Raw genomic sequence first — 24,520 nt, forward strand, 5'->3', positions numbered from 1 at the left:
TTTGCTGGAGCAGAGATATACATGTAGTACATGTAACCTGATACCAATTTTTGTTTGAAACTTGATGTTGACAGGCAGTGTTTCCCAATTCTCTGATTCATTATTTGCAGAATTTCAAGAGATTCACCATGGCTCAAACATGTGGCATGGGGTTGCTCTTTTGATGAAAAAAGGAGAAAGAAATTTCATTCCTCTTAATCCCAATGGAGGTCACCAGAATAAGAATATTTGGTGTATTTGTGAAACTTTATTTTGTGTTTGGTTATGCCACCCTGTATTTATGAATAGGTTGCCTGCATTTAGAAATTGTATCTAAATGTACATGTCATTCGGAAATCTTACACCACCCATTCACATGAATGACTTTACACTGTATGATGTAGGTAACTACTGTCCACTTAATAAAATTGCTAGTTTAAATAACAGTGTTTACCTGCAGTACAGTTGATTTCACAGTGACAAAAGATGGGACAGGGTTTGAGCATATTACTCCATGTGTCATCTTTATTTACATTGACTGACTTGATGAAAATCCATGTCATGCTAATGCAACAAAATATTTTATACTACTACATTGAACATAACAAAGTAAATATTTATTTGTGTAAAAAATGAAATAGTTAATAATATGCACTGATGTGTACAGATGAAATTAAAAGTTTTAGCTGTTCATTTGTGTTTCTTGTAATATTTGGTTTTTGAACACTCGATTTTGAAATTTATTTATAGTCTCAAAATTAATTTACTTAATTTTGTGACAGTTCTTTTGAGTTTACAGAGTGAGTGGGACAGGATGACTAAGTGTCCTCCCCCAACAGAAATGTGGGCGAGGTCTGCTATTGAATACCTACTCCAAACAGTCGCTAAACAGTCGCTAAATATGCGAATTCCTTTGCGTCTGATTCAATTCGCTAAATCTTCTGATCAACCGTAGTGCGCCCTCATGTCCCATGACGCATAGCGGAATGGCCGCCATGTTCATCGTCCTTTTCTGGTATTAAAATTGTCCAAGCCAAAAGTGGGGAAGGATGGGAGGATGCCGACTGTTTGGGGTAGCTAGGTATTCATTAGCAGACCTCACCCACATTTCTGTGGGGGAGGAGTCTTCTGCTTTCAACCTACCCCAAACAGTCTAAATATGCAGAGTAGCACCGAGCCCTTGGAGAGGGGTGCAGCGAGGACGCACTACATGATGAGAATGCCAGAGGAATAAGGAGTTGTCCAAATTTATTGCGGACTCACCACATAATGGAGTTTTAATGTTGTTCTAGTGGTGGGCCGCTTCGATGTGGTACCCTTCTGTATTGATGTGGCCGATGTTAGGACTGCTCTGCCATGTGTGGAGTCCTTTTGTAGAACATCCGTAAGGTAGCGTGTGGTGAAGGTAAATAGGGTTTTCCAGCATGCTGCCTGACATATTTCCTCCACTGGTATGCCCCTGAAGTAGGCCCAAGATGTGGAAACTGCTTGGATATCATGAGCCTTGATGAGGCATCGTGTTTCATTGTCCACAGAGTTCTGCAAATCTGGTTTAGCAAACTTGATGGCTGCAACTGCCCATCTGACTAGAGTGTCTGTGGTCGCAGCTCGGTAAGGTTTTATTGTGGTGATGAAAAGCTGTGAAGTTGGACCTCTTGAGTTTTTTGGTTTTGGCTAGGTACCATTTAAGAGTTTGCACTGGGCACCATGGTTTGTCATCAGGAATCCTAATGTGTTTGCTAATGTCTGGTACAAAAATGTCAGGAGGAATTGATCTCTTAGTTGGGGGACGCTCAAGAAACATCCCCCGAAGTAGATGTTTAAGAGCAGTATTGTCGGACACGGTTGAACCATCTGGAAAGCCATTGTGTATAGCCACAATGGCTGGAGATCTGATTTGAACAAGTGCATGAAGGAGTCAGCTACAGAGGTCACAGAAACTTCGGTCGAAGACAAACCTCGCTCTGAACACCGTGAAGTAAAATGTCGTAATCTGGAGTCATAAATGTGGCCTGTAGACTGGCGTCGACTCTTCACGGCCATTTTGGCAGCTTCATCAGAAAGTTCTGCTGATCTGAAGGACTGTTTCACAATAGCCAACAGGTCAGGTGTAGTGACGTCGGATGAGGGTGAAGCACGCCCGACTTCGGCTGATGTAGCAGATCTGGTCTGTTGGGAAGGATCACCGGTACCTGGATGAGAAGTCTTGGCAAACAAGGGAACCGTGGCTTGGGTGGCCAAAAAGGGGGGATAAGAAGGACGCAGCAGTGTTCTTTTTTGATCTTGGAGAGAACTGCCGGTATTAGGGATATTGGAGGGAAGACGTAAGCCGACATCCTTTCCCAATTGATTTGAAGAGCATTTGTTTCCCAGGCTTGCGGGTGGTAAACCTGGTGCAGAACACTTGCAGTTGGGCATTCTTTGCTGAGGCGAAGAGATTGATGTTTGGTTTCACTATTTCGGCGAAGGTCTCTCTAACTACACTGGTGTGCAATGTCCACTCCGTGCGACGTACATGTACCTTTCCCTGAGAGAGAGCATCTGCTATGGAGTTGTCGACACCAGGAATATGAGTCGCCTGGAGGGGGATGCCATAATCCTGGGCCCAAAGGAATATCTGTCTCATCAAGAGGCATAGGCGGGGAGAATGTGTGCCTCCCTGGTGGTTGATGTATGACATCACTGTGGAGTTGTCCGAGCAGATGAGGACTCATTTGCCTGTAATGCTTGGGCGGAAAGCTTTCAGTGCACTGAATGAGTGCTTGAAGCGTTGGTAGGGAGGCTCCCCTGCCCAGATGACAAGCGTCTGATGTTATGGTTATTTCCGGGTTTACCTTGGGGAAGGGAACTCTGAGGGAAAGGTACTCCTTCACTAACCACCACTGAAGATGGGGGTGGATGAAGTCTGATATGTGGACCTGGAGATTGAGTCCCATTTGGGCCTGTAAAGCGCTAAAAGATGAAGTTGCAGTGGGTGCATGTACAGCCTGCAGAGGGGAATGAGGGCCACCATGCTGGCCATCAAGCCTAAGAGACAGAGCCAGGCGCAGGCCAGAGCAGACCGCTCGGTAGAAAAGACTTTCACGCAGTCGAAAAGATTGTCAGTGCGTTTGGTCGTTGGTAGGATTATGCCTCGTTGAAGGTCGATAGATGCCCCTAGGTATGTCGGGTATTGAGTTGGGGTGAGATTCGACTTCTCGTGGTTGATGATGAAGCCCAGCCGATTTGTGATGTCACTAGTAAGGTGGGTAGAAACCTCTGCCTTGTTGAATGATCTGCCGGCGATCAGCCAGTCGTCCAGGTATTGGAACAGCATGACGTCCCGCTTTCGAAGGTGAGCAGTGACGATCTTTGCGACCCTTGAGAAGACTCTTGGTGAAGTGGAGAGGCTGAAGGGGAGAGCCGTGAATTCAGAGAGGCCCCCGTTGTACAGGAAGTGTAGGTATTCGTAGCTTTGAGGGTGAATCGGAATGTGGGGGTAAGCATCTTTCATGTCCATGGAAGAGGCTCAGCATGGAACCTGTAGAGATTGGGTGACCGTCCAAATAGTCTCCATGCAGAATTTCTTCGGGTGGATAAAGCGGTTTAGAGGTTTAAGGTTGATAATAGGTCACCAGCTTTAGAGTTCTTTCTTTGGAGTGAGGAAGAACGTTGAGATGAAGCCTTTGTTTGCTTGAGATTTGGGAATCTGGTTTCCGAAGGAGAGAGTCTATCTCGGACTCCAGTGCCTGTCGTTTGTTTTAGTCGGTAGGAACTAGCGTCGGACGGAAGATAGGTATAGACGGAGGGGTGCTTGTGAATTCGAGGGCGTATCCATGGCGAATGGTTGCGAGCACCCAGCTACCCGATGTGATTTCTCCCAAAACCCTGCGAAGAGTTGAAGTCACCTGCCAATGGGTCTGAGATCGGCGGGAGGAGGCAAATCTGAATAGTCAACGACGCCTACCCCCTGGAGTTCAGAGGTAGGCCGAGAGGAGGATGGACGGCCATGATTCGTCTGGTGACTGGGTTGACGAAAGGGGTGAAAGGAACCATAAATCTCCTGCTGTGGGGGTCTGAAGGGCCGAGCCCGGCAATCATCAGGACGAGATTGGCGAGGTGGAGCCGCCGGTGGAAGGTCACAGAAGCTAAATTTACATGTTGTGTCAATACGTTTAACTTCAGACTCCATGAACTTCCCCACGAAAAGGTCTTTGCCATAAAGAGGAAGATCTTCATCTCGAAGCATGAGCTGTCAAGTGGAAGTTCGGGAAAAATCGGCATTGATGCCTCCAACCTGGCAGGATGGCGCTTGAAGGAAGCATGTGAAGAGGCCTCAGCTGTAGACTGATTGGAAGGCAGGCCCAATATGTGGATCGTATCCTTCTGAAGAAGACGGAGCAGTGCCTCAGGAGGGTTAAGGTTGGCTGCAGAGGAGATATCCTCATCTTCAGAGAGCGTATTCCGCTCCATCTGCAGTTGAGATGAGGAAGGAGGAACATCATCATGTCTTCTTGGGTGGCACGGGGCCGGAGCAGGAGGTGAGTTGTAGTCTGCGCTGGAACCTGAATAAGTCGAAGGGGCGAAACCATCATATGAAGATCGGATCGCCGATCGGTTCGGATGCGGATCCGGATGCGGATGCAGAGCCGGGTACGGATGCGGATCAAACTGCGCCGGCAAAGGATCCTGATCTGGGGCAGTCGCCGCGGGAGCAAAGGTGGGCTCTAGATGGCTGTCTATAGAAGAGAGCTTCTCCGAGAGCATGTGGACCACTGACATGATGTCGGCCGATGTGTCCTCCTCCTGCGAGGAGTGAGACTTCTTCCGCTTACACCCCGTAGAAGAAGATGAAGAATGTTTGCATTTCTTGTGTACGGGTGAACTGGTTGTAGAGCCAGCGGTCGACGCCTGGTGAGTTGGGGTGTCGGAGGCCTGCCCAGGCTGCAGTAAAGATACAGCAGGATGGGGCTGGTGAACCGCAGGTGTAGAAGTAGTCTTCTCAGAAAGGCCCAGGAGGAACCTGGAAAACGGGATGACATACGGAGATTGAAAACCCCAACGGCGGAGGAGGCTGGTGGGCTCTGTTGTCACCGGCGAGGGTGGTGATGAGCCCGTAAGGCCCTGTATTGTCTCTGCAGGTAGCGCACCGGGTGTGTTGTGTTGTCCCGTGGAGTGCCAGCGTCTTTGTCACGGCTGGGTGCCCCAATTGAAAGGGTGCCTGAAGACAATGGCACCAGGGGTGTTGCGGCCAGTGTAGCCAGTGTTGGCGGCGTGGGGCCGCTCCAGGACATAGACTTGTGTGCCATGCTGATGTCGGGTGTTGCCCATGGTAGCTTGTTGTCGAACCGTGTCACCCGTTCGAAATGTTTCAGGACTGGGACACAGAAGTGTTGCGCCTGGGCCCAGCAAGCGGGGGGAATCTCAACCCCGAGTGCAGCGTCACTCTGCACTATTGTTGACTGCGATGCTTCGGTGTTTCGTTGGGGAACTGAGCATACGGATATCACACGCACTGTAGCTCAGGCCCTTGAAGCGTGGCATGGACTAACCCTGAACTGAACCAAAGATGGTATCGCCAGCAGAGATTAGCCGCGGGATCACAAGTTTAGCAAGATGCCACTCGATCCTCCACAGACCGACTCCTGTCGGTCTATAGGGGGAATGTGGGGTCGCGAAATTCGGAATGCTCGCACTTCCTTGCGAGCCCCAACAAACCCAACGCAGTGTGTATTTGCCTGCAACTGGGGACCCCCTATTGTTCCTCTTTTGTTTGTACTTTAACTTTTTTAGAAGACCACCCATATGTTTTGTACATAGTTGTCAATCGGGGACCCTCTGTCAATCAGGGACCTTATTGTCCTCTATTGTTCAGGGTCCCCAATTGAATGCAGAACCAAACTCAGGGTCGCCCTGTTGACCCTATAAATATACCAAAGAAAGAGGGGGACTGCGGTATTCGATCATTTGCACCGCCTCACGGAACCACAAACAATCCCACGGTTGCCCGGTTGGCCCTATGTATCACTTGGTAGTAACAGCGTAGAGTCAACGATCTATAAAATGCACACACAGGAAAAGAGAAAATATACACATAAACTCATAAATATAGAATGTACGTTTATAACAGTATGTTATGGTTTGATCAGAATGTCACAAAGGTGTGTAGCAAAACGGAAACTCAATAAACTCGAAGGTGTCAAAAAGACACGCCCGTGTAGAATTAGGTTAAGGAAAAGGACGGACAAACATGGCGGCCATTCCGCTATGCGTTATGGGACATGAGGGCGCACAACGGTTGATCAAAAGATTTAGCGAATTGAATCAGACGCAAAGGAATTTGAATATTTAGCGACTGTCTGGGGTAGGTTGAAAGCAGAAGACTGAGATTGTTAATAAATTGTAACATGTGAATTTCACAGGGAACATGTTCCCTTTAAATGGAACTGATACTCTGCTCAAAAAAATTAACCTATTGAACAATGTGCAATAAATAAACTGTGAAAGGTACATGTACTTGCAGTCTACACCAACCCTTATAGTGTTTTGCCTTTTGAGTTGATGCATAACTGGAGTGGATTATAATGGATGCCTGACATTTGTCAGCGGCTCTTCTGGATAAAGCTGTTCAATTATGTTAGCCATATAATTCCTAATACCCATACATGTCAAGTTAAAAAAAGATTGAAAGAAAATTGAATTGTTTAATATAATTAAATTACCACTTCCTTTATGTACTTGTGACATTAAAATGCAGGTATCCTTTGAAAATTTAACCAAATGATTTTTAACCAGAATTTAAGGACCCAATTCATTCAAACATAACAAAATGTGAGACCTTCACTTGGCTTCCCATTAAAAAAGCTAAAATTCATGTTCCTTAACATCTTCTAGGACAGAATTTCAGGCAAGTAAATTGTGATTTAATGGGCAGTTTTGAACTAAGGCCTAGCCTAACTGCCACTTAGCACTAGACTACTACTGCTAGCATTGTGCCCACGCATGTACCATAATACATTGTACATGTACAATGTGTCCTTAAGCGTTTAGTAGACAAGTCTTGTGAAATAGTCTGCGACGTTTGCAGGCACATTGTTTTGTTTCATTGTGCAAAGACCGAATTAATTTCTGAAAAAATAAACAAATGCTAAATTGCAGTGGAGCTCATAGTAAACGCTGGACAGGGCTTTTGGTCTCCATCAGGGCGTTATCATTCGAAATTTCTGATTTGTATCACTCATCCTGAGATTTCTCCATGGAGTTGTGCACACTGCTGAACTACTTCTGCCCATGGTTTCATGTCTAGTCAGGCGCCGGCATCATTACAGGTATCCAAACATTGATTTCCACAGGCACTGTTGGTCTATAGGTTAGTTATGTCTATGGTGTGGACAAGGTAGTCATATTTTTGTTGGCTGCCGTTTACATTGGCTTTATTCACGTGTTGAAAATGGAGAGCAGTCCAAAGAGAATGAAAAGACTTGTAAATGTACCGTAAGTACCGTTCACACCTCAAATGTGGTTCGTCTTCATTTTTGTCTTTTACGGTTGGTACCCCATGTTGTTTATGATTTCACTGGCCATTTGGTAACTGTTTAAAAAAGACCTACTACATGGCCCGCCCAGCAATGACACTAATCCAGCCCAACAAATTAGTAATTTCCAGGACTTGAGAAAGTTTAGGTTTAACGACAACACTTGTTTGCACAATGCTTCACGTTACACTTGAAGATTGCATATCCAAAAGTGGTGTGGACCCTAACATTGAACACTTCAAATTTTTGCTTCTAAAATTTGTATGGAGCAATATTTTACCTCCAATCTCTCAAAAGGTGAAATTTAATTAATCTCCAAATATTCTGATTCATTAATGTCGACATCATATACATACTGCAAAGTTTCAATGAAATTTTATTTTAGTGAGATTTTTCGATTTTGTTTCCAAAGTGCAAAATGAACTCTTTTAAATGCGCCCTTTTAAACTGTGCGAGCTCTTTTATCACAGCCACCAATCATAAAACAAAACACCAATACTGCATATTCATAGTAATCCCACACACGTGCACAACTATGCCAATGCTTGCACATCACAACATGCACATTTATGAGCTCATCTCAGCTGTTATGTAGTGCATGAATGTGCATGCTGATTTATTCTTCATATAGTGTGAACTACGGGGCGCAGAAGACAAAGCATTGTCATCCGGCCAGCCGGGCCGTCGGGGTGGCAGTCAATACGATAAATGGCCAACAGTTGAGGGTGATAGCATGAACATTCCAAAACAGAAGCGTCAGACGATTGTGCTGCAGGTATATACAATGAGTTAAGCATTAATTCTGCTGGTTTGGTTCCAGGGGTATATTTTATGGACTCCCGAACTATACAGCTAGGCGATGTTTTTTACTGCAGAGTACCCTGAGGGGAATTTGTATTGAAATATTCTGTCCCTTTGTAGAAAACACTGTGCAGGTAAACCTTGATTGCCAGGACTCAAAGCTTGCAAAACTAAAAGATATGTCATACAAGTGCACAAGCTCATTAACAGGCTTGCTAGTTCTCCCGCCCTGAATTCATTGCAAAATGAATAATTCAGCTGCTTGTACTGTAGGTTTCTAAATTTGAGATTATGGTTTTTAACTAGTTCTGAACTTGGGGATTACATGAAACAACTTTTTCCAGGACTGCTAAGGAAAGGTTTCATGAAGCACTTATTTCAATTCAGTGTACTTTTTTCAATGAAACAGGGCTATTGTTGGAGAATTGTCCTTTTGGTGCACGTCCACGAAGTGGGATCACTTTAATGCGTCACCGTCCGTAGTCGGTTACCACAAGTGGGCCTTTTAACGACAGTGCTAGCAAACAATACACGTTTTCACAGAAAAGATTATACATCTGGCCAAGCTTAGACAACCAACTCCATTGATATTTATGTGATCCAGGAGTTTCAAAGTGGGTTGCCAACAATGCTTCTTATGTAACGGAGTTACAAAAGCCTTTTATTGTAAAGGAACTTCTTCCCTGATGAATGTGCATAATTTCGCAAAGATCAACGATTTGTGTTTGTTTCAAAACAGAACTTTGGTATCACTGGGTTCATAATAACGGCAGCCGACTTCTCCAAAAATTGCAGAGATCTTAAAATTCCAATGAAATCGGTCCATAATATCACAGTTTTCAGCATGTACAGTACATGTATATATGTTCATGCGCACTATCTTCAGTGTTAGAAAGATTATGACCATGTTCAGTGATTGGTGGAGGAACGTATGTACAGTATTTATCAGTGTTGTAGTCAAGACCTTTATGTCCGAGACCGAGACCAAGGCATTCGAGACCGAGACCAAGACCGAGACCAGCTCTTTCAAGACCAAGACCAGAACTTCGAGACCGAGACTTTTGCAGTTCGAGACCGAGACCAAGATGACCGAGACCGAGACCAAGACCGAGACCTTGCACAACATATACAATATATAGGCCTACATGTAGTTCATTAATGGTAAACGTGGTGGACAATTGGCATTAAACAGCAAAATTAAGTGCAGATTTTACAAGTAAAGCACACAACATATTCCATATTCCATGAAAGAGTTTTATTTGAACTCTGGTGACCATGAAGGCATGGACTGCCGATGCTATAGAATTTTGTATAGAGTATACGGCATAATTGTATATTAAACATGTACATGTACAGAGTTTTTGTGTTCCATATGTATAGAAAAATTAACGTGGGCGGGCCATGTCCAAATGTTTAAAAAGGGGTCTGAGTTGCTCAGACTATGCCAAAAGGTGTGCATGAGTTCAGTTTATGAGTTATACTCTGTAATGATCAATGGACAGGTTAGTAGGGTCACACAACATCGTGGGCAGTTCCCTATTAAAAGTACATGTACATGTACATGTAGCCTATATAAAAATCAGGATTTTACCAATCCAAGTTTCCTCACTGATGTGTAAACATTCTACCGTAAGAATACTTTCCTGACACTTTGTTTGGAACAAGAGTGAAGAAAGACAAAAGACGACCACAATTTAAGTTTCTAACAAAGAATTGTACGATCCAGATGGTACCTGACTCATCAACTGTGTAAAAGGGTCATTGAGATGAATGCACTCTCCTCTATTTGTACAATTGGCATGAGAACAAGTTCTGTTGGCCGGCCACGTGTAATATGCTATGCGTGGCGTGCGTGCAGCCCGGCGTGTCATGTGCATAGTACAGTGTGTACATGTACATGTATGCATACACACAACTGACGTATGTGTACCAGCGAAATGAAAGAGGTACTGCACGCAGGGTACCAGTGCTCCGGGCGGAGAATATGCATTAGTCTCCATTCCAGCTTTGATTTAATTCTTTATCATGAATACCATGTTGTACATGTTCCAAGCATACATGCGGAATTGCGTGCAGTTCGGAACTAGACTCATTCGGTCGGAGGTAAACTTGCGCTGCAAGCAGCACTGCTGTATACATACAGTATGTGTGCTGTATGTACCGTACAATCCGCGTACGTGATTTTGCCGCAGCTGAGCGTGAATTGTTGTTGCACATTTTCTGCATTTCTGTCACGGTCTCGGTAGGTCTCGGGTGAGAGACCCGAGACCTCGGCATCCGAGACCAAGACCGAGACCAGCCCTCCTGAGACCGACCCTCCCGAGACCGAGACTCTTGTAGGCAGAGACCAAGACCGAGACCTCAAAAAAAGGTCTCGAGACCGAGACCAGGTCTCGAGACCTCCAACACTGGTATGTATATTGATTGTCGTCAGGACACTACTCTGTGCAGTGTTTGCAGGATGCACGCAGTGTGTCCTTGAAAAGTAAACAACCTGAGCATATAGTGCTAAGTTGTATGCAACAGGGGATTGTTCCGAATCATCAGGGTTTGCCCTTCGTTATCATGATCATGCTGCACTAGTGCAAATTAACCTGATAATGTGTGTGTGGTTACATTCGCGATTATACAGTGCTTCTGGCCGACATTTACTCTATCAGTATCTATATGGTAGGTGTCACTGGAGCATCACTAGATTTCTCAACAACATATTAGGCAATATGATGAAAGGATAAAACCAACTGTATTTATTGATTAATTTGACATTACAAATTTACAGTTTATTCGCCAAAGAATAACATAACATCAGTAATTAAATACATTGCAACTGGAAGAATAATTGAGCTATGAAATCACAATACCTCAACATCTGTCTTCTCCTAAAACACACGTTTGGATTTCATCTGAGATATTGTATGGGTTAGGTTTTGTACACTCAAATTGATACACTCATGAAGTTCACACTTCACAGCTGTCATCACTAAAACAAGCAATCTGTACACATCTCCTGATTATTACATGCAGATGATCCACTGGTACTCCTCTTTTGGATGAAATGCTGGTAAACAGTACCATTTTTGTAACAGCTGTAAACATGTATACTGCAACCAATTTTAATTCTGAGAGGATTCACACATCATGTATAGGGGTACACAGGGTGTATGTCGTAGTGGTAGTACTTTCATACATGTAGCTGTAGTGGTCACTCTTGCCTAGTTCAGGTGGCCAAGTGTGCTGACCCACACACATCATTCAATTCTCATTAATGACTCTTAGCAGTCGCTTGCACACAGTGGCTGCCACAACCCTGGCAACAGTGTTGACCCACCAGCAAAAGTTAGTGAGGGGATAGTGGATTCCATCTGGTGGGGGACATCTATCCCTAAGTGTCCAGAATCTGCTATTTAACGGCATCAACAGCATTCACGGGCGGTTATGTGCTCCATGGGCAGTGTGTTAAATACATGTAAATGGTAAGGAAGTGCCGGCCTCTACATCTGTATGGTCATGGATCAGAATGTGATGATCACTCCCCACAGCCGGACATACATGCAGGCGTTGTGGTTGGTGTCAGGAAGGGCATCTGGCCGAGAAACTTTGCACCATATTCCTCTATGATGGCAAGTCAGAGGTACAGTACGTTGCATTTGAAAGTTAACGCTGCGAAAAGGAATGTGAAAAAAAGCGAAAGGAATTCACATTTGCATTCGCATTTTGACCACATCTTTTCCCCCCCTGCGAACGTGAAAGGGTCAAATGACGAGCGAAAACAGTGCGAAAATCCTGCAAAAACGGTGCGAATCTTTTGTGAACACGGAGTGAACCATTTACGAAAACATTGAGAAAAAAACAGTGTGCGAAAACAGTGTGAACATTTTGCGAAAGCGGTGCAAAAGGTTCTGAAAATCATGCGGAAACTTGCGAAAACGAGCAGCATTGTGCAGCAAAAATGCTCAACGCTTGCCACACGCACACGACTATTATGCAGTGCAGAGTCCATTACGCAGGCTGTGCTGTGCTTGGAGCAAGCCGGTCAGGCCAAGTCACCACGTGGAGTGAGCTGTTGTAGTCTAGTAGCGATTTCCTCGGCCGAGCCATCTGGTCCATGCAGCGTGACCGCGGGGATGCACTCACTACGGCGAGCCACGCCCGCCTGGCGCAGTTGTTTTCTTGGATTACCATAAATAAACACTCGTCAATGTCGGAGAATAAATGTTTAAAAAGTTTTCTGGATGTTGAGTGATTAAACAGGAGTCCCCAAGTCATGCAGTCACAAAGCACATGAAACGTATGTACTACAATAAACTTAACTTGCTCTGCTGTGGCGACATGGGTTATTTGCCCACTTTGTATTTATTCTCGTGGTGTAGTTTGGCACACAAAAAATCAACAATGAAATACTACATGCAGTATTTTGTTACCGAAAGACTTCTTACAATCGATGAATAAAATAACTGCTTAACTTTTAAATGTATTTTCATGTATCAAATCTCGTCTTTTCGCCAATTGTGTTCGGTGTGACATATCGGGTCAGTTTCACTTGGGTATCTGATGACATGTTACTTTCTGTGGTCACATGGTTATTGGAAAAAGTCAGCGATTGGACTATCCATGAATACGCATGCAGTAGCAGTCGTGGTAGGTGTCACGGTAAGTGTAGATGCAGTGTGTGCATCGCTATGCGGTGTGCGATGTGGCATGTACGAGGCCCCGTGGCAGTTTTTGAAGAGATTTGGTAATTTTTTTTGATTGGCGTCACAAAAACGTCAAGATAACTGGATACAAGGCATTTATTCCGAAATCACGGTACACAGAAAATCTGTGAAAATATTTTCCCACAAGTGTGAAAAGGTGTGAAAATATTTTCCCACTTTTGGCACACTTTTTCACAATTCGTGAAATGAAAAGGAATTCCCTGGGAAGAGAAAAACTGTGAACAAATTTTCCCAATTTGGTGTTAACTTTCAATCGCAATATACTGTATAGGTGGACTACAGCCTTGGGTACCCCGTGGGTGACTTCACCAGCCTACGTCAAACAGAATAGTGGAGAAGGAGGCTGATCCACAGTGGGAAATGACAGCTCATAATCGGATGTTCTGCGGGAGGGTCTACCTGGGAGTAGAGGGCCTCAGGTATGTGACTTAGAACATCATTAGGGGCATGTCCAAGAGGTCTGAAGAGGTAGTAGATAAGATGGTTAGGATTGTAGATGTGTGCTGTGTCTAAGAGTCCAGATGGAGAGGTGGGAGTGCTCGTTCACTTGGAATGGTGGGGAAAAGGTACAAGTTTTTCTGACAAGGTACAGAGGGTGGGAGCAGAAGGGTCACTGGTGGCCGAGAGGTGTGTTGTGCATGTGATATCAATGTCGGGGTGAGTGAGCAGATTTTGATGGTGAACCTGCTCCTGGGTAAAAGGACTGTCAATGTTGTCTCTGCTTATGCCCCACAGTCTGGAAGGTCTCTGGAGAAGAAGGATGCCTTTGGGATCAGACTGTTGGGGTGATTGCTAGGTTACATCAAAGTGAGGTGGTGGTGGTTGGCAGTGGCCTGAATGGGCATTTGGGGTTGGCATTAGATGGCCATGATAGTGTCCATGGTGGCATGGGTTTTGGCACTAGGAATGCTGAAGGGAAAGGATCCTTAAGTTTGGTGATGCAACTGAGATGGTCATCTGTACCACATTCTTTAAGAGGTGTATGAACAGGTTGGTGATGTACAGTTCCAGTGCGATCAACTTCCTCTTGGTGAGGAAGGGGGACTGTGCCCGAGTGAGGAATGTGAAGGTCACTGCTGGAGAATGTGTGTCACAGCACCATCTTGATGTCGGTGACATGGCTCTGGGAAGGGGAAGCAGACAGGTGAAGAGGACGAGGAAGTATACGTCAAAGCTCATAATATGGCATCTTACAAGACCAGAGGTGCAGGAGCAGTTTTGAGGAAGGCTGGAGGAGTTTGTGGAAGTGGCAGGTGAGGAAGAGGTGGCAGAGAGCACAGATGGGAAGTGGAATATCGTGTGGGAAATTTTCAGGAAGGCCACCGAGGATGTCTATAGGTGGACGAGAGGTCCACCACGGCACAGGGAGACACGGTGGTGGAATGATGTGGTGTGGATTGCTCATCTTGAGGCTAAGCAGGTGTCAACGAGAAAGGGGTGGAGGGCTCAAGGGAAGAAAAGGAAGGAGTTTGCAGAGGAGTTAGGGAGTGAGGAGGGGAGGAGTGAGTGTTTCCGGATTGCAAAGCAGATGGCGAAGGGTCAGCAGGATGTCACCTGTACTGGCTGTGTGAAAAACAAGAACAGTAACATCACTGTTGACAGTGAGTTCCTTAAGGAGGTGTGGTGGAAGTATTTTGAGGGTTTCTTGAATGTGTGGGATGGCGACATAGAGTGAGAGATTGTTCAGGGACCCAGCTGTAGCACTAGGAGTGAGGAGGTAGCCAAAGCGATATCTCTCACCAAGTCAAGAAAATCAGGCAGTCCATCTGGTGTTGAGGTAGAGATGTAGAAGGGGGCTGGTGATTCAGCTGTGGCTGGGGCTGACCTCCCTTTGAATACCATCGTTGCACACAAACAGATACCAGTGGACTGGCAGAGAAGTATTCTGGTTCCATTCTTCAAGGTAAAGGGGGAGCCCATTGGGGTGTGGTTCATTCAGGACCATTAAGCTACTGGAGCAAACCATGAAGATCTGTGGTACTTGAGGTGAGACTCCGAGGCCATGCATGTGAATATTGATGACAAGCAGTTCGGCTTTATGCCGGGCAAAGGGACAACAGATGCCATTTTTATCATGCATCAAGTCAAGGAAAAACATCTAGTGAAGAAGGTGTACATCAGCTTTGTGGATTTGAAGAAGGCATTTGATTGTGTCCACATGGGAGGTGCTGAGGTGAGCCATGAGAAAGACGGGGGCTGAGGAGTGGTTGGTGAGAGCGGTGATGTTGTACACCGGGGCGAAGACAGTGGTGAGGGCTTCGGGCAGTGGTAAGGACCAGAGAGGAGCTGAGGGCCAAGATGACGGCATGGAGGTCAAGCCTGGATTAGAAGGGTCTGAAGGTAAACACAGGAAAGACCAAGGTGGTGGTCAGTTGTGTGGGCAGGGGTAGGTAGGGCATGGGCATGTGGTGTATGCGGTAACCGAGTAGCCGCCAACTCTGTCCAGTGTACAGCATGCTGGAAGTGGGTACACAAGAGATGTAGTGGAGCGACGGACAGTCAGCAGGTGGCCAGCTCAACCTTTACTTGCAGGCGCTGCTGGGGAGAGGATCCACAGCCAGAAGAGATTGAGGAAGATCTTGAGGTTCATGGTGAGAAATACGGTGTCGTACATTCGTTCTGCTACCAAGGTGATATGCTGAGCGAATGCCGCAGTGGCAGCACATGTGAGATATGGTCGGGTAAAGTTCAGGGAGCAGGTGCCATTCTTAACTACCTGCTGCTGGGGGACCGATTTTCAAGCACATAGGCTTTATACACGAAGCCAGGGAGCATGAAACTGGGATAAAAGAGCTGGGCCTTGTAACAAAAGACCGTGCTCGGCACAAAAGACTGAACTGCGGGCGTCAATAGATTTTGTCTGTCAGGCTAGAGTGACCACCAGACAGTAACTCATGTGGGTGTAAACGTCCATTAAATGAAATGATGAATTTTTGAAGAATTTTGAAAACTGAAAATCTTGAAAATCACATGTAGGTATGCACCGCATTTTTCAAACCACTCGGCAGCAAGTAGTTAACATCAAGGTTGCCACCCCTGAAGATGTAAGGTCAGGTCTACTTAGCCTGCGTTCGGAGCTGTATGGTGTACGGCAGTGAGACATCGCCATTGAAATAGATCACAAGCTGGTGATGGAGAGGGTGGAGATGAAGATGATCCGGTGGATGTGTAGTGTGTCTCTGTTGGACCATGTTCCAAATGCAGAGCTGAGGCAGAGAGTTAGGGTTGAGGGGATCAGGAAGTTTGCGAGGGGGAGTAGATTGTGATGGTATAGTCACACAGTGCAGAAGGAAGAAGCCTGCTTGGTAAAGAGATGTACCTGGTTGGAGGTGCAGGGGTCCCAACCAGTCGGCCGACCATGCAAGACCTGGCAGGAGACTTGTCTGCCGACATGCGACTGGTGGGTGTGAATGCAGAAGACGCGAGAGACCAGACAAGGTGAAAGGCCATCGTAGGAACCAAAACCAACCCAGTGCAAACAGGATAACGGCCATAAATCGATGATGAGGTGGGTATTACTATTTGGTGAAAAGTAAATTCATTCCTAGCATCATGGGCCTGTGGAAAAAATGTTGCAAAACAGTTTGAACTTTACACACATCTTGAAGTATTTCATATGACATAAACACTGCACACTGGGACAATAAGACTTCAACAAGACCAGTGGTGTACTTCTTACAAGAAGTCTGAACTACATGTGGGTTTGTCCATGAAGTTGGGATATCCTCATTATGTGCCAGATCATGGGGATTGAAATGAGTTTTACTTGGTGAAGCACCGACGAGTACCATGGACGGGTGTTTTATTAGGAAGACCTAATGTTGAAGTATGCTTGAGTAAAAAATTAAATACTTTAATGGCTTGTAAAATAAAAAAAAATAGAAAAAACTGTTGGTGTCCAGCATCAATTTTTAATGACGAAGTGTGACATGCAAAAACACATTTTTCACACTTTTTTTTCTCGAACAAAAAACAAATTAAAAAGAAAAAAACGTAGACAGCGTACGGTCTAACATCGTTTGTCCTTAATGAAAAACAAAATATGTCGGTGTGGTCAGTCATTTTCAATAACGGAGTCGGCAAATTTGCCCCGACCGATGCTACGCGCGGTGTCCACCAATAATTATAACGTAGCGTCGGTATTGATCATGGATGTCTGATTTGTGCAACAGATTCCACTGATTTCTTTTAACCCACAAATAAGGCGAATGTGTTACAAACGAGGTTTAATTAATAAAATTTCGACATGCTTGCAAATTTTCGCTGTACAGCCGAAGGTATAATCTGCTTTCCATGCGGTGTCCACGCGGGAAAATGTAGCGTCGGTACAATTTTCGCGATCCATCGAAAGAAATCCTACCCTTTCTGAGAATGGTTCAGCCCCACACGAACTGCCACGTCACCGATAATGTGTGGAACACGGCACTTGGGAGTTTCCACACACGTGGAAACAGGAATTGGTCTGTGAGTGAATGGTGTCCTTGCGTAACATCGGTACAATTTGTAGCGTCGGTACGTTAAATTCTCGGCTTTTTGGAGAAATAAACAACTGGTGAGTATGCTGTTTATTATTTTCGGTAACTATGTGCCTGATTGTATCGATAAGTTTGAAATAATGCGATATTTTTGCCACAGCAAGCATAGCTTTGTGAAAATGAATCTCCGGACATGATTAACTGGACACGGTGTCCAATGTAGCATCGGTACATTCTCGCGAAGAAAATGGACATGACATGAAAAAGGAAGGATAATTTGAATTCCAATCCAATGCGGAGTATTTGAAAACGATTGGTTTATATGTGGAAGTGTCTGTAAACTTACAGTCGTCTATTGAATACGTTGACTTCATGAAAATTATCCGATGCTACAGTTTATTGCCATGACACGGTGTCCATTGTAGCATCGGTATTGCACATCGACGCACAAAGCCATGTGCACGGTTTATGACCTTCGTGACCTTGCAACCTAGTCAGTCACAATGTGTGGCTTAAAATTGATATTAATGAAACAATGCAGACATTTTGCTTGGAATTTCGGACATTCAGCCCTAGGCCTGCACGTTTTTAGCCCAGGTGCTAGGTAGGCCTGGAGGTCAATAAACTTTTGATTTTTTTTTTTGGTGCCTGCCTGCTTTATTTTTAAATCTTGCAGAGGATATCATAAAACACCATAACATAGGCCTAGTAGGCCATATTAAATTTGGATTTCGTCGGACACATCAAAGCAAAGGAACACTGATTTGAGGCATGATTTGGATCATGATGTGAAATGTGGAGGGAAACATTTTTTGTGCACAAAAATGAGTGTGGATTTTCATTGAAAATTGATTTTTTTTTTTAAGCTGGCCTAATTCTTATTTCAATAAATCAAAAGCTGGCCTCTCTTGAAATTTCCCAAATTTTGAAACAGGAATGAAATAAAGGAGCCACAACGTGCAAAAAAAGAAAAATTTCAATCGCAATATCCAATTAATAAAATAAGATTCCAAATGAACAGTGGCCTCACTCATTTTTTTTCATGTCTTTATCAGCTGATCAGAGGAAATAAATGATAGAAGTCAACAAAATAGACTTGCAACACCATGCTTTTTGGGGGGCCGAACCCCCTCCTTTTCAAGAACTTTTAATTATTTTGATTCTGAATTTCATTTTTGGAAACTTGATTTTCTTAGGAATAAATGCTATAATGCTACACCATTTAGAAGCCAAGCTATTTTGGACAGGTTTTTGGTCAGTTCTAAATGGTCATCAACTTTATTCCATCCAATGCAAGTCAAGTTCATGGTAATTTGAAATGTTTATGTTGACCAAATTAACCATGTTCACAGTTCAGCTTTCATTTCGTAAAATTTATTTAATTTGATTTTTAGAATTGCTGTTGATCAAAATGCCACGGAAAAAATCGTCACCAAAGCCATCCACTCCTTTCCAACTTCGGTTGCGGTCTTTCAAGACATACCAGAGCAATGCTGATCAACATGACGGAAGTATCAACAGCAAGAAACCTCATTGGCGCCAACAAAGAAAAAGTGACCCGAAGCAGTACAAAGCACTCTTGCAGTGTGAAGCTGTTGAAGCCAGAGTTAGACGAGCAGAGAAAATGGAAGACCTAAATCTTCCTGGAAATGAGGCCAAAAAAAGAGAGTATCTAGCTCGTAATGCGAAGAGGCAGAGAGAATATAGAGCAAAGAAAAAGTTACAAAGAGAAGCAGAAGAGAAAAAGAAACAGGCAGATAAAAGCAAAAAACCTGTGAAAAGGACGAGAGCTGAAATGGATAAAGAAGCAAAGCGGAAAGAAATACAAGCTGCTAAGAAAAGAGAGCAAAGGGCTAGACTATCAGATCAAAAGAAACAACAGATTTTGGATAGGAGACGCCAGAAGAGACGTGAAGAAAAAGAAGAGTGCATCAGGCAGCAACAGATGATTCAGGAACAGGAGAGAGAAATTTTGGAAGCACAAGCAGAGAGGAAACGATTAGAAGAGGAAGAGAAACGATTAGCGGAAGAGGAGAAACGCTTGCAAGCAGCATGGCAACAATTAGAGGACATGGGACAACATGAGGAAAGATCACAAGATGCAAGACGCCAGAGCCTAAAACGAGCCAGGTCTTCCCTATCCCAAGATCCAAAGATATATGCTGAAACAGTCGAAGATCTTGTGCAAAGAGCATCCCCAAGGAAGAAGCGTCTTCTTCATGAGAAGGGCATCACAACTGATGTTGCAACAAAAATCATCTACACCACTGTGTCACAGAAGATGAGTAGCCTACGAAAGAGCAGAAAGAAGAAAGACGGCGAGCTGAAGCGTATCTTCGCGCCAGCACTCCAAATTGCAAAGAGATACAGATGCCAGAAGAGAGTATGCGAAAAGCTCAAGACAACGGCGAAAACTCTGAAGCTACCCTCTTTCAAGCCACATGCTCGCCTACTTCCAAACAAGACAAAGCAGACCATACAAAGATGCTATGAGGAAAACTCCATTACACTTCCAGACAAGAAGTTGGTGAGTAAGAAAACCAAGAAAGCAACTGGATTCCTGACCATGACCATAAGGGCGCTACATGGAAAATTTCAGAAAGACAACCCGGAGATGAAAGTTTGCTTGTCAAAATTTGCAGACTTGAAACCGGCACACATCAAGACCCGTCATTCAATCACATACAGAGGCTGTCTGTGTGAATATTGTGCGAACATTGAACTTAAGTTGACAGCAATCAACAAACTTGCAAACCACTCTCTCTTTGAGAATATCTACCAGTTCAGTGATGCAACAATGTGTACAAAAAAGCAGGATCAGAAATACCACAAATTGCCCTGCATCCAGCGGAAATGTAAGAATTGCGGGACATCGCAACTTGATGTTGCTTTTCAGGAATTACGAGAAAAGCATGAAGGCCATGTAAATTGGAGGAAATGGGAGCGTGAAAGCAAAGAAGAGAAAGGGAAGAAGACACACAGAATGGTATTGAATACGAAACAAGGGACACTGGAAGATTTGTTGGAAGAGTTGAAAGGAGACGCAAAGTCCATTTCCCAACATCTGTTTACGGCAGCATGGCAAAGTAATGAGTTCCAACAAATATCAAAATCACCACCTGATGGCTGGATTATCTTGGTTTGCGATTTTGCAGAGAACTATTCCTGCAGATTCCAGGACGAGGTGCAAAGCGTACACTGGGGGCATGAGTCAGCCACAATACACCCAGTTATTTCCTACTACCGATGTCCAAATTGCCGTAAGCCCGTCACCGAGTCCTTAATTATGATAACGGCAGACAATAATCATGACCACCACGCTGTTCATCAGTTTACAGCACTGGCCATCAACCATCTAAAAAAAAAACTGGGAGACATCAAGAAGATTGTCAGGTTTTCTGATGGTGCGGGAAGTCAATACAAATCTCGCAGTCCATTTCTGGACATTTCATATGGAAAGGAAGACTACTGTACTGCATTCCAACATGAGTACTTTGGTTCACGTCATGGCAAAGGGCCAAGTGACGGCGAAAGTGGTGTAGTAAAGCGACTTGCTACAGATGCAGTGATGTCTGGCTCTGAAGTTATTGCAAATGCCCGAGACCTGTACAAGTTCATTGATCGCACAGCAACTCTGCCCAAAGAAGGAATGGGTGAGGATGGCGATTGCATACATTTCTTCAGAAAAGCATTTTGGCTGGAATCCATAGACCGAAAAAGAGATCGCCATGCGAGAAAGACGGTGGCAGGTACCAGACAATTTCATAGCATTCTCTCCATCAAACCGAATGTCATCGGTGTCCGCAAGCTGTCCTGTTTTTGCAAAGCATGCAGTGAAGACACAGGTTCATGCACCAACACAGAATATGTTCAACCCTATGTCATCACTACCATGGTGGGTGGAGCTGCTGGAGCCCATACTACATCACGTGAAAACGTAATGCCAGAAACTGAGCCTACCAATCCAGACGCAACTACCATGGCGACCAACCCAGATGCGACTACCGAGGCGGCCAATCCAGACACGACTACCGAGGCGACCAACCCAGACGCGACTACCGATGCGACCAACCCAGATGCGACTACCGAGGCAACCAACTCAGATTCCATGGCTTCGAATCCAGTTCCCTCCACTGATGCAGAGTTGGACTACAAAGGTATGTTAACAATTATTACAATTTAAAATTTCCTTTTAGGCAGATCTTTCTTTTTAAAAACACATGGTCACTCCTTGTCTCTCTGTTTAAACTGTGCACATTTACATTTGATTTGCTCGATTCAACTTAATGAATTCACATTAATTTTGGTAAAAGTTTTATTTTAAATGACAAGATTATGGGAATAAAATATAAATACTTCATTATAACTGCAGTGGAAGTTTGTTGATGGAAAAACTAACGGTAAGCTGTGCCTTTTTGTTAAAACTGCAATTTCACATTCTGTTGTTTTGCATTGTCTTTGCAGTTGGTGACTATGTGGCCGTCATCTATGACGATGCTTGGTGGGCAGGTGAAGTGACGGATGTCAACGGCAGCATGTGTCACGTCAACTTCCTTACACAGAAAGGCCCAAATAAGTTCTGCTGGCCAACACAGAAAGATGATGCATGGGTTGCTAAGACTGGGATTTTCAGACGGTTGCCTTGTCCACCTGCCCCTGTGACATCTCGTTACCTTGGATTTGACACACAACTAGTCAAAGATATCTCATTGGCTTTGGCAACATACCTAGAGAAATGCACAAAGTGATATATCTGGTTAACAATCACATGTGAAGTATATTGAAGCTGCATGGTAATTTCTGGGCTATTGATTTCCATATTATTTTGAAGGCTGGTATATGTTTCATGTCAAATTTTCCTTTTAAACGTGTTCAATTTTAATGGTGCTACTGCAGGTATACATGGAACACTTTTTAGTTCGCCATCCTTTCCTTAACTTAATCATTGAATGTGACTGAACTTGTGGCATTAGAGTGTATTTTAATGTGTGCTTAAATGTAGGTTAATTTATACTAATTTGTAAGCCAAAGTAATTGCCATTTGTGTCCACAGGGTATTCACAGTAACAACAGAGGTGCATCCACACATGCTGAGAAAGAGTTGACGTTTTCTGCAAAATAGTGCAAAAATTAACACAAATGAAATGATTGAAGAGACAATTCAATCAATTGGGTTATGGACATGGTGTCCGTGTAGCTGCGTAGATGCTATGTGGACGGTGTCCACGTAGCATAGGTAATGCATGCTTAGGATTATACAATATGGCGGTGTATCAGTAGTTTTAGATATTATAGATGATTTTAAAGAATGCTGTAACTTAATTGCAAATGTACATCATTATTAAGGACAGTGTGGGTTGTAACCTGCTCCATTTACACAGCTACTTAACTTCTCAAGCTTCTGTACTACATGTAATGCTTACATTGTGTTTTAGGATGATGATGAACACTGGTTATTTCAGTGATGCGGTGATAAAAATTACCAATGAATTCTAGTCTGTTGTGTTTAGTATTTTAAGACACAGTTCAAAGATTACCTGGGTTTAATGCTAGAAAGGACAAGTCTGACAAATCTGCCTATGCTACATGGACACGGTGTCCATGTAGCATAGGTAACCAGATTGCACACCCATGGGAACACAAATACTAGATTAGATTCAGTTCTTGCCTTGTACCACATTTATTTTCAGTATTCTAACAATGTTCCAGACGTAAAATTTATTGAAATATGTTCTTGATAAATGAGTAGTAAAAACTTTTAATGAATACAGTCGTGTTTCATCAAATAAACTACACTTACTTGAAACAAGCAGTGGTTTTTTTTTTAAGTTTTTATTGGGAAGTGACAACAATGTTTTTATCCCATGAAGACATCATCCCAAGGCTGATACTTGACCAAAAGGATTTCTACAAAATGATGAACCATTACAGTGAACAGATGTATACAACTTGAAGTGGTGTCCATGTAGCATCGGTATTTTTGCATGATGGGTGCAATGTTATAACACACATAAAATTTTCTGCAAAGCTTTGAACCACTTTGTTTATATTCTCCTCAAAACTAGGGTAGATGGGTTATATAAAAATGTTGCTACAAAAGTAGTAGACCACTTTTGAAATTTTGTCCCCCATATCACACTTTTTGCCCCAACTTCATGGACGCACCCATGTACATCTCACCAAATAACCCCACCCCCCAAAAAAACTGATTAGACAGCCAGTTTTCAATGCAACACTATTTAGCAGTGTGCAATTTGGCCATCTGTCCATCTATGCAAGGCAGATTCTGTTATTTATAAGGTACATGTAAATCAAAAGCCCCCTAAAGATAGTGATTCAAAACCACAGATACGTTAAAATTGAGGGACATTTCTAAAATTGGTTGTAATAATAAATAACTGATTTCTTGGAAAAGCAAACATCAATACAACAATTCAGATTGCCTTAGCTGATTGCACTGGTAGGCATATACCACTTCGAGCTCAGATTGAAAGCTTGATGATCTATGGGATGATCTATGTAGTGCAATACAAGAATAAAGAAAAAATCCCATTCAGTTGGGTTTAAAATAAACATACAAAATTGCACAGCGGAATAAGTTTAGCAAGAATGGGTTTAAGACAATGCTCTAAAATTACTTTTGCTGGTAGGGAGGAACTTTATATGGGCATTTTTCCCCTTCTTTAACAGGTGTTGTGTAGTACCTTTAGACGCTTTCATTCCATCTTTTTGTTGTTCGTGAACAAATTTCACTAATTCTGCTTTTATGGTCCAATACATATATTTTAAAAGGTCAAGGTACTTACTTTTAAGATTTTCTTTTAAATTCAATTTTCAGCGGGTGTAATCACAGAATTATTTGAAAATTCAATGATGCAAAACTGGATCCGCAGTAAGACACGGATTATTAAAGTCAAGAATACATACATGTATGGCAGTTTCCATAGCCTGATATAGTTAATAGTTAATTGAAGAAAATGGTACTGTCCTAGTATTATACAAGGGTGATAGCCGCAGTGGTACTACGCACCAATTA

General features: G+C 43.6%; 2 protein-coding genes across 2 annotated transcripts in view; one reads left to right on the plus strand and one right to left on the minus strand.

The window, feature by feature from the left end:
- coq3 (coenzyme Q3, methyltransferase) overlaps positions 1-24,520 on the minus strand; it is a 66,679-nt gene that overhangs the window by 19,480 nt on the left and 22,679 nt on the right. The gene's annotated exons all lie outside the window — the stretch shown is intronic.
- Positions 16,706-23,653, plus strand: LOC110979606 (uncharacterized). Its single transcript, XM_022235574.2, has 3 exons — positions 16,706-17,561; positions 18,879-21,641; positions 21,949-23,653. The coding sequence occupies exons 2-3, from the start codon at positions 18,896-18,898 to the stop codon at positions 22,230-22,232; spliced, it is 3,030 nt and encodes a 1,009-aa protein (XP_022091266.2). The 5' UTR covers positions 16,706-17,561; positions 18,879-18,895; the 3' UTR covers positions 22,233-23,653.

Source organism: Acanthaster planci, linkage group LG15 (genome assembly GCF_054643075.1).
Source record: "Acanthaster planci isolate LZ-2023a linkage group LG15, COTS_SCS, whole genome shotgun sequence".
NCBI lineage: Eukaryota > Metazoa > Echinodermata > Asteroidea > Valvatida > Acanthasteridae > Acanthaster > Acanthaster planci.

Coding starts and splice junctions, on each gene's coding strand:
- LOC110979606 (XM_022235574.2), top strand. CDS start 18,896: ATGCCACGGAAAAAATCGTCACCAAAGCCATCCACTCCTTTCCAACTT. Junction 21,642..21,948: donor TGCAGAGTTGGACTACAAAG/GTATGTTAACAA, acceptor TTGTCTTTGCAG/TTGGTGACTATGTGGCCGTC.